The sequence below is a fragment of the Pteropus vampyrus genome, unplaced genomic scaffold (assembly GCF_000151845.1).
Source record: "Pteropus vampyrus isolate Shadow unplaced genomic scaffold, Pvam_2.0 Scaffold53, whole genome shotgun sequence".
Taxonomy (NCBI): domain Eukaryota; kingdom Metazoa; phylum Chordata; class Mammalia; order Chiroptera; family Pteropodidae; genus Pteropus; species Pteropus vampyrus.
Genome location: NW_011888834.1, coordinates 8,197,163 through 8,210,239, shown reverse-complemented (window position 1 = coordinate 8,210,239; position 13,077 = coordinate 8,197,163). Strand labels below are relative to the sequence as shown.

Genomic DNA, 13,077 nt, shown 5'->3' with positions numbered 1-13,077 from the left:
GATAAAACAAATGATGCCAATTACACTCATTTTTGATTGACCTGGTTCTATCAAACAAGTCATTTGATATGGCAGCTCCAGCCCTATTGTAGGAATTCTTCTATAACCTTCAGTTGACTGCATTTCATGTTATGGAAAAGCACATGGAAAAATCACAAATGTCAGGCTCTATTAAAAAGCTACTATTTCTGTTTGAAAATGTCCTCCAAAAAGAACCCCGAGGGATCCTCTCTATAATATAATATTACCTTTTTGTTTCATTTTCTATTCAGCTATTTATTTAAAAAGCAAAACTTCCAGATTTCCTAAATACTCAGCAGACCTGCTAACAGTCATCTCCAAGCTGCCTTTGCCATTAAGATTTGACTGGAGAGATAAGCATGTTGTAACACAAGTGAGAAACCAGCAGATGGTAAGTTTTAGGGATTTTTTTTTTTCTTTCCTTCTTTTTTAATCATCTTAGCATGGGAAGTCGTCTTTGAAGTCAAGGTCAATCAAACTTGTAATGGAACCCATCATTTCTCTAGGTAAAAATCACACCCCAGTCATTCAAAAAATGGCAATAAGAGGAGAATTTCTGGCAGAATGAGAAGCAGATGTCAGTGCCCGACTTTTATTCTGAGATGAACCTTCCTTGCTGTATTCGCTCTCTAATTACCATTGCCACCAGCACACTGGCTCAAGGGTGCTTCCCAGTAACTGTGTCAGTTATCAGACCTTCAGTAGAATAACAAGTGGAAGGCTGAGGAAGGTAAACTTTACTACTAAATGCTTAAGTAGTATAAAAAGGAAATGACACTGAAAAAGTGACATGATTGATACCAGATACACTTAGCGACGGTGTAGCCTGGTCTCCTGGGTTCTCAGGCCTCATCCCTTGAGCTCTCTGGAAAACCCTGTTCCCTACAAGATCGTACACTTTTTATCTGCAACTCTTAGAAATGCAGTCAGTTATACTATAATGTGACATATACATTCCTAAAAATCACCACCTGTGCAAAACCCTGCAGCAAAAACAAAAGATGTTATGGGAGAATGAGTTTAGGGCACAGCATTTAAAACCTTAGCGACACATTTAAAAAAGATAGAAAGTAGTAAAAGTAGCAAGACAATTTTCCACATGTTAAATGATTAAGAAATATGTAAGTACCACCATAAATGCAGCAATTTACCTTGACAAAAACCCGAAGTGTGCCTGTGGCAGTGGGCATTGGAGGTCTGTAGCCTGTGCGTTATTGTGATGGATGGAGGGTTATCTGAAGTCAGAAGGTAAGCGATAATACCAGATGTGGGTGGGTGTGCTCATAACACACAGTGAACCAGTCTCGCTGGTGACGTTCGAGGGGTGTGTGTACCTGCTTTGCTGACATTCTCTAGCCCTTTGCATTCCCATCATTGGCATGGGGAATGTCAGCTGACCAAGGAAAGTCAATCCTCTAATCGCATGGGTATGGTCTCAATTTGTCTGCATTGGAAACCTCAACAGCTCATTCGTCCTCTCATTGTATGGCAAGTATTTTTTTAATAAAAATGTTTTTCAATTACAGTTGACATACACTATTATATTAGTTTCAGGTGTACCACACAGTGATTAGACATTTATATAACTTACAAAGCGATCACCCTAATAAGTCTAGTACCCATCTGACAGTGTGGCAGGTATTTTGGACCCAGCAGTTTCTCAATCACCATTTATTGAGGATGATCCTTTTTTATTTCTCAGATTCTATATTGCCATGAATTAGATTTTACCACCAAATCATTTGCTTTATTATTGGATTCATAATCAAGTGTGAAATAGTCTGAAATCTAATCCTTCCAGGAATGTTTACATTCTATTAAAGGGAGAATTTTAATTAGGAATCTTTAATTAAAGGAGTATATTGGAGAGATATTTTTGGACAGAAACTGCCCTCCTGGGGAAGCCAAAAGTAGATAAACTAAAGCTAGCTATAGATAGGATGTCAGCAGCCTGTATTCACATTTCTCAAGGGTGGAGATTCTGCAGCCGAGTCCCTGAGCATTTTACTATGCCGTAGGCACTGGAGATCTAGACATAAGTAAGGCCACTTGAAGCCATAGAGTTGCTCAAAACTTCCCTCTGCGATGACATCCAATTCTTCTTTTCTTTGCTTAACTCTGCAGCACATGGTCCTGCAACTAAATCAGTTTCGCCCAATTCCAAATCCCACAATCACCTCTGCCTTTTCCATGGATTCGTCTTTCTTGTGCATGATCCTTGATTCCATTTGCTCCATCTCCTCCCTTTCTTTTGGGACCAGTCTTTTTATTCTTTTGTTCTAGTTTGTCCAATAAAAGCAAGTTAATAGATCCTGACTCACGATGATTGCCAGCCAATATTCGGATGAGGAATGACTAACGTAGGTTTTTATTATTGAGACATTTTATGTTCATTCATAATACGCACATACTAGCATCTTGATAGTCTAAAAAGTAATTCATTCCGCTCCTGTGTCTGTCAAATAATGAGTCCAACATATACCACATACATCCTCACCCCACTTCACCTCCTCACTGTCTTCCACCCTTGAGTAGAGATGGTAGATAACACAGAATCATAGTGTCAGGGGTGAAACAAGAGGGATTGGAGAATGGGGTGGGAGCTGGTACACTTCTTAAAAACAGAAGTCACCTGTTCAGTGAACTGACTAGTCTTTTAAAACACCATCAGTCTGGTTTCTCAGTCTCTAAAATTCGTTTTTATCTGGCATTGTCTAATTTACAATAGTGATACTACTAATTTACCTTTAACTAATTATTAGAAATAACTAATTATTTCTAATTTACAATAGTGATACTACTAATTTACCTTTAACTAATTAAAAGAGAATTTTGGTTTTCTTTTCTTTTTTTAATTTGGAAATTGAGAGGATAGGCATTTATATTTTGTCAGCCTCCAGATTCTGCTCGCTTACTTGATTTGGTAACTTGTGATGTTGAAAACTGTTGGTAAATTTGATTCAAACATTTTTTGATAATGCTGTTTCATGTCTATTTTTAAACAGTGCGGAGGGTGCTGGGCCTTCAGTGTGGTAGGTGCCGTGGAATCAGCGTATGCAATAAAAGGGAAGCCTTTGGAAGACCTCAGTGTGCAGCAGGTCATTGATTGTTCATATAATAATTACGGCTGCAACGGAGGGTCTACTCTCAATGCCTTGTACTGGCTAAATAAGGTGACTGGTTTCTCAGCCTTTTAAACTCTTTGATTCTTCTTTTGCCTATTTAATGTGTGTTCAGGATCCAAACAGTTTACTCTCGTTTACTAAATATTGCTTTTAAGTTTAGAAAGTTAGAGGACCAAAGCTTGAATTAATTGAAAGATTTTGAAATGAATTGCTTCTCAGCAAGTCATCCATTGGGATCAAAGGGTGAAAAATCTTACCCGAAATCTGTTTTCTGAAAAATATTTACTTCTTTTTAAAAAATATTTTATATATATTTATATTTATTTACTATTCTGATTACTTATTTCTTAACATTAATAGGTAAATGCTATTTTTCAATAAATGCTGTTTTCTTTTGCAGATACATGTCACATAGTGACTCAGAAAGATGAGAATACATTATTATCCATTTCCATTGAATTTCTGTATCTTAAGGTTAAAAGGGACGGTAGAGGTCAGCTAATTTAGTAACTCTTTATATACATGAAAAAGTGAGACCTGAGAGATGAGAGCATATCGCCACATCAGTAGCTGAGCCAGGTTTGCACCTTAAAGTACTCTGCCTCCTACTGAAGCATTTTACCCAGTGCACCACAGTGTCTCTTGGTATTCTTAGGGTACTCTTTGACATTGTCCTAGACCCCACATCGATTGTGTGAAACCGGCCAATGAGGGTGCTATAGAGTTCCCCAAACTAAAATATCCTCCCTTTATTCATTTGTTGTACTTGAGTCACTGAGTGCCAGAAGTTGCTCCATATTATGGGCAACAATGAATCATGTGTTCTCTCCCTTTCATACACCCAATAGTCTGAAAAGGAATCGTCTGTATAGACAACTATAAAATATGTGGCATATGCCAAATGAATAGCACAGAGGAAAGTAGACAGAAAGGACAGGTGATCTAAACATTACCTTTGCATAAACCACTGGGCAGAGTGAGACTCAAAGACTTGCATAAAAACAGAGCCCCAAAGGAAAGTGGCTCCCTTTTGTGTACTCTTAGGAGAAAGATGACAAGACTTTATTATCAGATTAATAAAGGTTCTAAAAAAGGAACATAGAGGAAAAACAACAAGCGTAAAAGAGAAATAAAAATATTGACTCTGCCTAGGATGTTCATAACAAAGACCTACAGATTGAATTTAAGATCTTAAAATTATCCAAAGAATACCCACACATCGAAGGTATGGCCAAGCCGAATCTTATTTTGACACATTGCAGCAAGTTCTGTTTGATTTTTAAAACAATGGCATGACCGAAAACACTCTGGGTGATTATTTTCTCTTAGACGCAAGTGAAACTGGTGAGGGATTCAGAATACCCGTTTAAAGCACAGAATGGCCTGTGCCTTTACTTTGCTGATACACACTCTGGATTCTCAATCAAAGGTTATTCTGCACATGACTTCAGGTAAATGCCTTATTCCACTGTGTTTTACTTCCTATTTCTTAATTTATGATCTGTTGACTTCAGAATTAATAACTTCATTGAAGGCATCACTGAATATTTGTTATTATTTTAAAATCATGTTACTAGAGAGACTGTCAGTTACTGTGGAGTTTTATGGATGTCGTTGCTTAAATATGATCTGCTTATTTTTCCATGTGTCATTATAATAGAAATAACCTTAAATAACACATTTAAATTCAGTTAAAGATATAATTTATATTTACCACCTTCCTCTTCCTCAATTTAAGTGTCACAATTACCATTAGTATATTTCAGTTTTTCTCGTTGAATTAATCGGAAATTGCTGTGTAGCTGCTCCAGCTAATATCAAGCAGTCTGCTTACCGAGAAGCATTTCTGAACACACTCCATGTTCCTTGCATTTTCAAAGCATCAGCTATAAGACAAGCATAAACTGAAACTTTCACATTACAAACTGGAGATTGATTATGTAGCATATACCATACACATGTTGTGAGTGCAAGGATAGATACAGATAGGCTCAGGAAGAGGACTCGTGTTAGAACTTGAAGGGCAAGATGACTTTGGACAGATTCAAGGGAAAACAATCATTAAAAAATGCTTTCACATCACATAAAAAACTCAAAGCCAGCTAGAAAACTATTGTGATCATTTGATATAGTGCAAAATAGGTGTTCAAGGATGATAAGGACAGAGGAAGACTCAACCAAAATACTTATTTATTTTTTTTTAAATGAAGGGAGCTTTGCACAGTCTTTTGAAACAGAGAACACAGAGAAGTTAAATTCGGATGAGGTGATAGACTGCCCTATAACTTTTTGGTACTGAATATAAAAGAATCTTTTCATCCAGATAGTATCTACCCATGGGACCTGAAAGGAATCAGTGGTGAAATTGGACCCTTGAACAAAATGGAACTCCTTTAAATAAGCATGTATGTGTCAGAGGATTGGCAGACTGTCAACAGAGCTCCTGTCCACGAGTGCTCTTGGGTGACTGGGAAGCTTCAAGTCCACAGACGACAGGCTACACAGGATCTATAATAAAATGTGCAGAGTCACTGAGTACAGTGGTCAGCATCTCTTTTGAGTGTAAAGATGACACATTTTTTAAAATGAGAAAGTGCCTCTGTAAGCTCTTTGATCCTTAAGGGTATAAGTGAAGCGTGCACACAAGAAGGAACTATATTATCAAAATTTCACTAAAAAGGGATTCAGGGAATCCCCTTGTCATGCATAGCAAATTGAAAAAGTTAGAAACAAAAGAATGATAGGCATTACTCTGAGTTGGAGAGTGAGAGAGAGAGAATGCAAAGGTCACTGGCATTGGGCCTATAACGAGATTTATCTAACCCTTTGATTTAACAGGAAGAGGTCACTATAAAAATCTCTACATTTACACTAACATTGAACTCTGGTAATACAATGCTAAGGATTAATAATATATCCATTATCAACGGTGTACATTTCGATAATAGTTCTAGGTTGGGCTAATAATGGAAATAAAGATGCTGTTTGGAGTATATTTTAAAAGACCCCTTTTCTGAAATACAAGTGAAAACTATGTTATTCTGGTGCTAAATGAAATATTTGTCTGCTGGTTTCGACTATGGTGTGTCTTCCCATTTCATAGTTCTCAGTATCTTTGATATCTTTTCTTTAGCCCTGCCCCAAAGCATGGATTATTACTAAATTGTTTCTTCGATCCTACACTACGAATTACCCTTTGCATTCTAAAAAGTATTTCTCCTTCTTGATCTTCCTCATTCCCTCATGCTGTCCCCGTAACTGAATCATTGATGTCATGTATTTACGGTGTATATTTTTTGTTATCTTAAAAAGGTGGAGACAGCTGTGTTGATTAATATAGAGATTATCATGTTTGTCACATTAGGATTAAAAAGTATTTTTTTAATTGAATACAATGAAATATACACTAAAACCTATGTTGGGCAAAATTAGTTTATTAGATAACTTGGAAATGAGGGACGAAAACAGTGTTTATTATAAATGTAGAGGAGAATTTATGGGTTGGGCCTGCTACAAAATTTATACCTATAAATTTCATTCTTATACTGATTCTGCAAGGTAGGTGGAATGACTCCAGCATACAGCTGGAATGCGAACCCAGGTACGTGAAACTTTAAAGCCTATACCTTACTATGATGCCTATTAAGAATTATATAATTTTGCCTGTCTCAAGGTCATTTTAAGGAATAGCAATTATTATTGCAGTAGCAAAAATTAGAAATGACTACTCATACATCTCCCAAAAGCAAATCTTCAAGTTAAAAGATAACATGAATAAATGTGTAAAATGAATGTGTACTTTTTATTTTAATAAATTCCACTATTAGTCACTCAGTTTTCTCCTCATCTCTGGAGAAGATATGCCTATGAAAAAAATTGAAATCCAATGGGGCATAATGAGGGATTATGTACTCTCTCAAACGACTAATCCATCCATGTCTTGTTATAGCAAACTCCCAAATGCTACTTCATGGCCTGAAATATCAGTAACTTGGTTTCAGTGTCCTTCACTCACAAAGTTTACCTTTCAAGATGTAAATAATGTTTTACTCACATACTTTCAAGATCAATGAAGGCCAAATGTTATGTAACAAAACTTTATCAACAGATGTTCATGTGTGAAAGGAATAGCTGTGTGTATTGCAGTCTTCCCAAACTATACTAGTTCTTCTGGCATCTTCACATCTCTTCTATTATATAATTATATTTGCCACTTTTGAGTAACCTTTCCCTATAATTTCTATATTTGACATTCGGTAACATAACTTGGTCAGTCTCTTCATTCTCACTTGGTGTGGCAGAGATATCTCCATACATCCAATCTTCCCACTTATTCTATTAAAAGGATCCCTGTATTGTAAGCTGGATACTTTCCTAGCTTCAAAACTCCATTACCTTTCTTTTTTTAAAGGTAGACTTAGCCATGTGACTGAGTTCTAGCCAGTGAGAGCCGTGCAGATAAATGCAGAATGTGTGTGTTACTTCTGGGAAGTCTCCTCAACAGGAATATATCACTTCTTTCTACTTCCTGCTGTCTAAATAAAATATGTGTTAAATGGCTGGAGCTCCAGCAGCCATCTTGGACCATTAGTTGACCTTGAGAATGGAAACCTCATACAGCAAAGCAATAATATGAAAAGAGCCTCAGTGCCTGATATCCTGAAGCCTCACTACAGTCCTGCACTGCCAATCTCCCGAACTTCTTTTAGTCCTCATCTTAGTTTAGGTCTTCTGTAATTGCCACCAAACCTACTTCTAACCATACAGAGATTAAAGAGGTTATTTTTTATAAAATATTCATACCTTAAAAACTAAACCAAATATTTCCTCTTTTGGTAGTGACCAAGAAGACGAAATGGCAAAAGCACTTCTTACCTTTGGCCCTTTGGTAGGGATAGTAGATGCAGTGAGCTGGCAAGATTATCTGGGAGGCATAATACAGCATCATTGCTCTAGTGGAGAAGCAAATCATGCAGTTATCATAACTGGGTTTGATAAAACAGGTAAGTGCTGATAAGACTTGATTGATTGCTTTCCAGCTTAAATTCTGAATGACAAATGATCTCCGTCCTTTAAAATGTTGAAATTTAATCCTGCTATATCTAAGTCCTCTTAAGACCTTTATAACTTTTTAGTAGACTTCCAGATATAAATAACCCATCATGTTTTCCCTATCAATTTTGGTGGAGATCTTGTTAAAATGATGATAATTCTTGAATTAAATAATGTACATTTTCCATCTGGAATGTTTAAGATAATTGTTGGGAAAATAGAAGTGTCTATTATTTTATCATACATACCTAACAATTATTTTTTTCCCTTTTCCTGGAAACATGTGTTTTCATCTTAAGTGGGCCCTGTATTAAATGAAATGAATTCAAACATTTTAACGTTAATTGGAGTATGATACTAAGTACAGCCCAAGTTTACTAGGTTAGCATTCCATTAAGTTAGCATTCCATTACAGTTTTAACTGTTTTCTCAGAGCTACTACACTGATCAAGAAATAAACTTTATATAAACACATATTCACAACAAATATGAGTTTGTTACCGTTTTGTTTCGTAGGAAGCACTCCGTATTGGATTGTGCGGAACTCATGGGGGAGTTCGTGGGGAGTAGATGGCTATGCCCATGTTAAAATGGGAGATAATACTTGTGGTGAGTTATAAATTTATGTTTAAAACTTCAGACTAAATATCAAGGAAGATACTTTGAACATATTAAAATTATAAACCTGTCCAGTCCAAAGTATACTGCCAATGTACTCAAATCACTTTTACAGCAATAGTTTTCATCCTTTATCAACTGATAAAAATAAAATAGTGTTTTAAAAAGAGACACTACTGCACATATTTACACTTTAGAAAGCAGTAAGACTGTAGTAAAAACAAATACATAATAAGTAAAATATTTTAAGATTAAGTAATAATCTACCAAAGTTAACTAATTCAAAAACCAGATAAACAATTTAGGAGGCTGAAATTCTCCAAAAACACCTCTTAGTTTCAAATTTACTTCTATAACTATATGAATTTTCCTTAATTTGCATACTATAATACTTGCTCAAGCATTATCAAGAATCACTTTTTCTTTGAATCAAAATGTATGAAAATGTATGAAAAAAACATTAGAATTGTTCTGATTTAATATGTCCTTTGGCACCTGCAAAATTCTGATATAACACCCATGATTTGAGAGGATTAATTAAGCAAATACCAAACTTGCTGTTTTATAGAATAACAATTTCTTGTGTTAGTTAACCACAAACCAAAATAAAATAGCTAGTTAAGTATTTTAAACTGTACTGTAAAATTTTTATATCTAAATTCATATTCTAAAATTTTTGATCTGGAAAATCAACATATTTTCTGAATCAAGTTGAAACCAAACTGTATTGCATATGAGAATAATCACTTAATTTCTCATCACAATTATTTCTGGCATATATCCAACTTTTTAAAAAATTATAGAACCTTCCACGTTGTGAGACTGATGAGAGTTATAGAAAAGTTTGAGAGTTTATGTTTTGATTCAGTCAGTGAGCATTGTCTAATCATTCCATAAGATAGAATCCATGAGAACTAAAAAATGGCCTGATCTATCACTCCAGTAAAATGTTTTTCATAAATTATTTATTAAAGAGAGCAAACATCACAGAAATCTTTTAAGTCAGAACTCTAACAACTCAATCAGGCCTGCACTTTTTAGCATCGTTGGAGGCTTTTACATTGTTAGAACTTGCAGATAAATTACTTCTGCCATTCATTGAACCTTTGCTACTTAACATAAATTATCTCTGACTGTGATGCCTGGATCTGGGCTGAGGGGTGGCAGAAGCTCTGGCAGAAGAGTTTCAAGAACATAATTTGGACATTGGTTCATAATTGCCTCAGTTATACCTATGTATCATTCCTCCACGTCTTCTCTGGCCCCCAGCGACTGGGGGTGAATTGGAATAAATTCTCCTCTCTACTTGTTTCTCAATTTGATTCTCTGAGGTCCTGCCTGGTTAGTAATTATACGAGGATCCAAATTTTTCCTGAAAGTATTTCCTGAAAGTTACATACTTGATGACAATCACATTACTCTTACGAACAATGTTATAAGGCAGATAGCATTCTGTGTCCGCAAGAGATTTCAAAAATATAGCTAATTACAGTGAAATTTAGTCTTCAAATGGGCTATTTATTGTTTTCACCATGATATGGACATCTGTGCTATTGTGTGCTAAGAAAACATAGCAAATTCGTGATTTACTGAATTTTTGCTAATTAAAATTCAAATCTTAGAGTTTGAATTTTCAAATTGTATTAAAAATAATTCTATAAATTATATTATCACCTCTAAGCAATGTATATGAGTGCGATAAAGATTTCAGACACATTCACCTATTCAGTTAATAAGTCATTTGGGTTGTTTTGGGTTTTGGGTTTTTTTTTTTTTGTAGTTTCTTGAAACAAATTAGTCATCTCTTTTAATATCTGCTTTTGAGGTTACTGTTTATAATGACAGATAGCTATAACCATTAAATTATTCTTAATAGACACTAACTTTCTGAACCATAATGAAAATTGTTTTAATTTGCTATTTAAAAGGCATATAAAGAGGAAATAATTTCTTTTTTCCTAGGTATTGCAGATTTCGTTTCTGCCGTATTTATATGATATTTTGATCGACTCAAGAGGCAACTACAAAATGAAGGTTCATAATGAAAAGTAGCATGGTACTTCATTCTTAGTATTACTCATGAAAGGTTCTAGGGCCTAGTAGTTATTTAAACTAAGTTGTAGAATGTTCCCTTCTGATAGGGAAATGGACAACCATAGTCAGTCAGAAGCACATTGGCTAGCACCACGGCCTGGGAGGAAGTCTGCGGAATAATTTCCTACTCTGGGATGAAGATCAGTTTAGGAGATATTTTAGGTGTCTTTGATTTGAAGAGGCTAATATCTGGGTTTATTTGATTATTGTTTTTGTTTGTTTTGTGTTTATGTTTAATAGCATATTTCAAGTAGGGTTAAAGAGGTAGTAAGAATTTCTTTTCCTTTGTGGGATATAATCACCGCCTTAGCTTACCCCTGTGTACAAGAATAGCCAACCTAAAGCTATGTGTGCCTCTCACAGTTATACTCACAGCCCTCTGCAATAGAATTTCATAAAGATCTTGAAATGCCAATAGCTCTGCCTCAAAAATGCCGCTTACCCCTTGAACTGTAAAGAGATCGTGTAATAAGAAATAAAAACACAAAATCACTTTTTAAGAGACTGAAATTAAGTGACCAATATGGCAACTAAGTAATAAGAAAAAACTCAAGCATTAATGCCTGAGAGACAAATTATTGTTTGGATATTTTCATTGTCAATAGAATTCCAATAGAATGTATTTCTTACTTTGTTCTCCCCATATTGAGGGACAATGTATTTTCGTACATTTTTCCCAGTCTCTTTCTTACTATTCACTGTGATGCTGCTAAGTTTTTGTGGTGGTTTGGCTTCCCTGGGTAAGAAGTCTCATTATTTATTATTCATTTCTATTTTATAACCATTGATCCTGCTTCACCTCAGCCATCAACATCAGGCTCTCATCTTTCTCTTCCTTCCATCATTTGTAGGCACCACCCCTTTCAAAGTACAGTCTCTTTCATCTGGAGTATCAGCCAGAATATGAGTTCCCCAGCCTCTCTTGTTTCTCCCATTTTCTGCTTATGTTTCCAGGACTTCCATTCTAATTATTTTTTGTGCATCCATTTGGCTTTTTTCTGGATCTTGGTTCTTGATGGCCGAATTTTCTCTTGCCTAAGTCATTATGTGTCGCTGTGTTAGAACCCCAGAGTATAAGAGCTGATCTTCTGATTAAATATAAAAATAACTATATTAAATAAATTAATATAAGAAAATCCTATCAAATACTACATATATTTCTTCTCTAAAATGTCTGGTTGCTTTATAATGTAAAATAGCTTGTATTGACTCAGGTTTAGAAATGTTCTAGAAAGACAAACATCGACATTTTAATTAATATTCTCATGATCTAAGTATACTAAAATGGAGCATGTTCGCATTTACCGACTGAATTCTATGCAATATAAATGTTTTTCTGATACTTTTTCAAATGCTAAAGAACTTTTAAAATTAAAAAATGATTATTACCTCTCAGCTGCTCTGGATTTTGATAACATTTATAATAAAACAAACTATATTTGACTTTAGGTTAAGAAGACTCTATCCATAAGTGTATGGCTTATATTTCATGAACACAGTGTTACTGTGCTTTACATTCACACAAGAGTTTGCTCAACTCCAAATCTGTAATTTTGGTTTTCTCCATAGACACCTTAACTTCAGCATCTCCAAAACTCCATTCTCATCTTTTCTTCCCCTCAAAACAAAACAAAACAAACTTATTCACTTCCTAGAGCCTCTATTTCAGTTAACTGCATCAACATTATGTAATTGCCCAATCAGTAAAATTGAAGGAAATTTAGATATTTAACTAGATCCATCGTACTTAATAACCGATCACCTAATCACCTGCCCCTCTCCATTTCTACTGTCCCTTGCTAGATGCATGTTCTTTAGTATCTTATCTCCACTGCTTAGTAGTCTACCCAATAATCCAAGGGTTCTCTAAGTATAGTCCTCAGAACAGAAGCTATCTGAGGATTTGTAAACACTTTGTTTTAATAATCCCTCTAGATGCTTCTGATGGATGTCATTATAATCCATCTATTCTAGGTCCCCTGTTTCTTAAAGACAATGTTATATTATTCTCCTGTTTTAAACTATTTAGGGACTCTCCAATGCCAACTTTTTAAAATGAGGTTTCACGGAGAAGTCTCCTTCTACCTTCTCAGCTCAATCTCTGCTGTTCAACAGAGGCATATGCTGTGCTCCAGCCATCACAAACTACTTGAGGTTCACTCAGTGA

The 13,077-nt window shown here is 35.2% G+C and overlaps 1 protein-coding gene across 1 annotated transcript in view; it reads left to right on the top strand.

The window, feature by feature from the left end:
* CTSO (cathepsin O) overlaps positions 1 to 12,353 on the top strand; it is a 16,565-nt gene extending 4,212 nt beyond the window's left edge. The window contains exons 2-7 of the mRNA XM_023530772.1: positions 200 to 412; positions 3,027 to 3,194; positions 4,476 to 4,597; positions 7,986 to 8,149; positions 8,715 to 8,807; positions 10,779 to 12,353. Coding sequence (XP_023386540.1) covers positions 200 to 412; positions 3,027 to 3,194; positions 4,476 to 4,597; positions 7,986 to 8,149; positions 8,715 to 8,807; positions 10,779 to 10,813 — 795 coding nt within the window. The 3' untranslated portion in view covers positions 10,814 to 12,353. The remainder of the gene's footprint in view (positions 1 to 199; positions 413 to 3,026; positions 3,195 to 4,475; positions 4,598 to 7,985; positions 8,150 to 8,714; positions 8,808 to 10,778) is intronic.
* Positions 12,354 to 13,077: the final 724 nt, after the last annotated feature.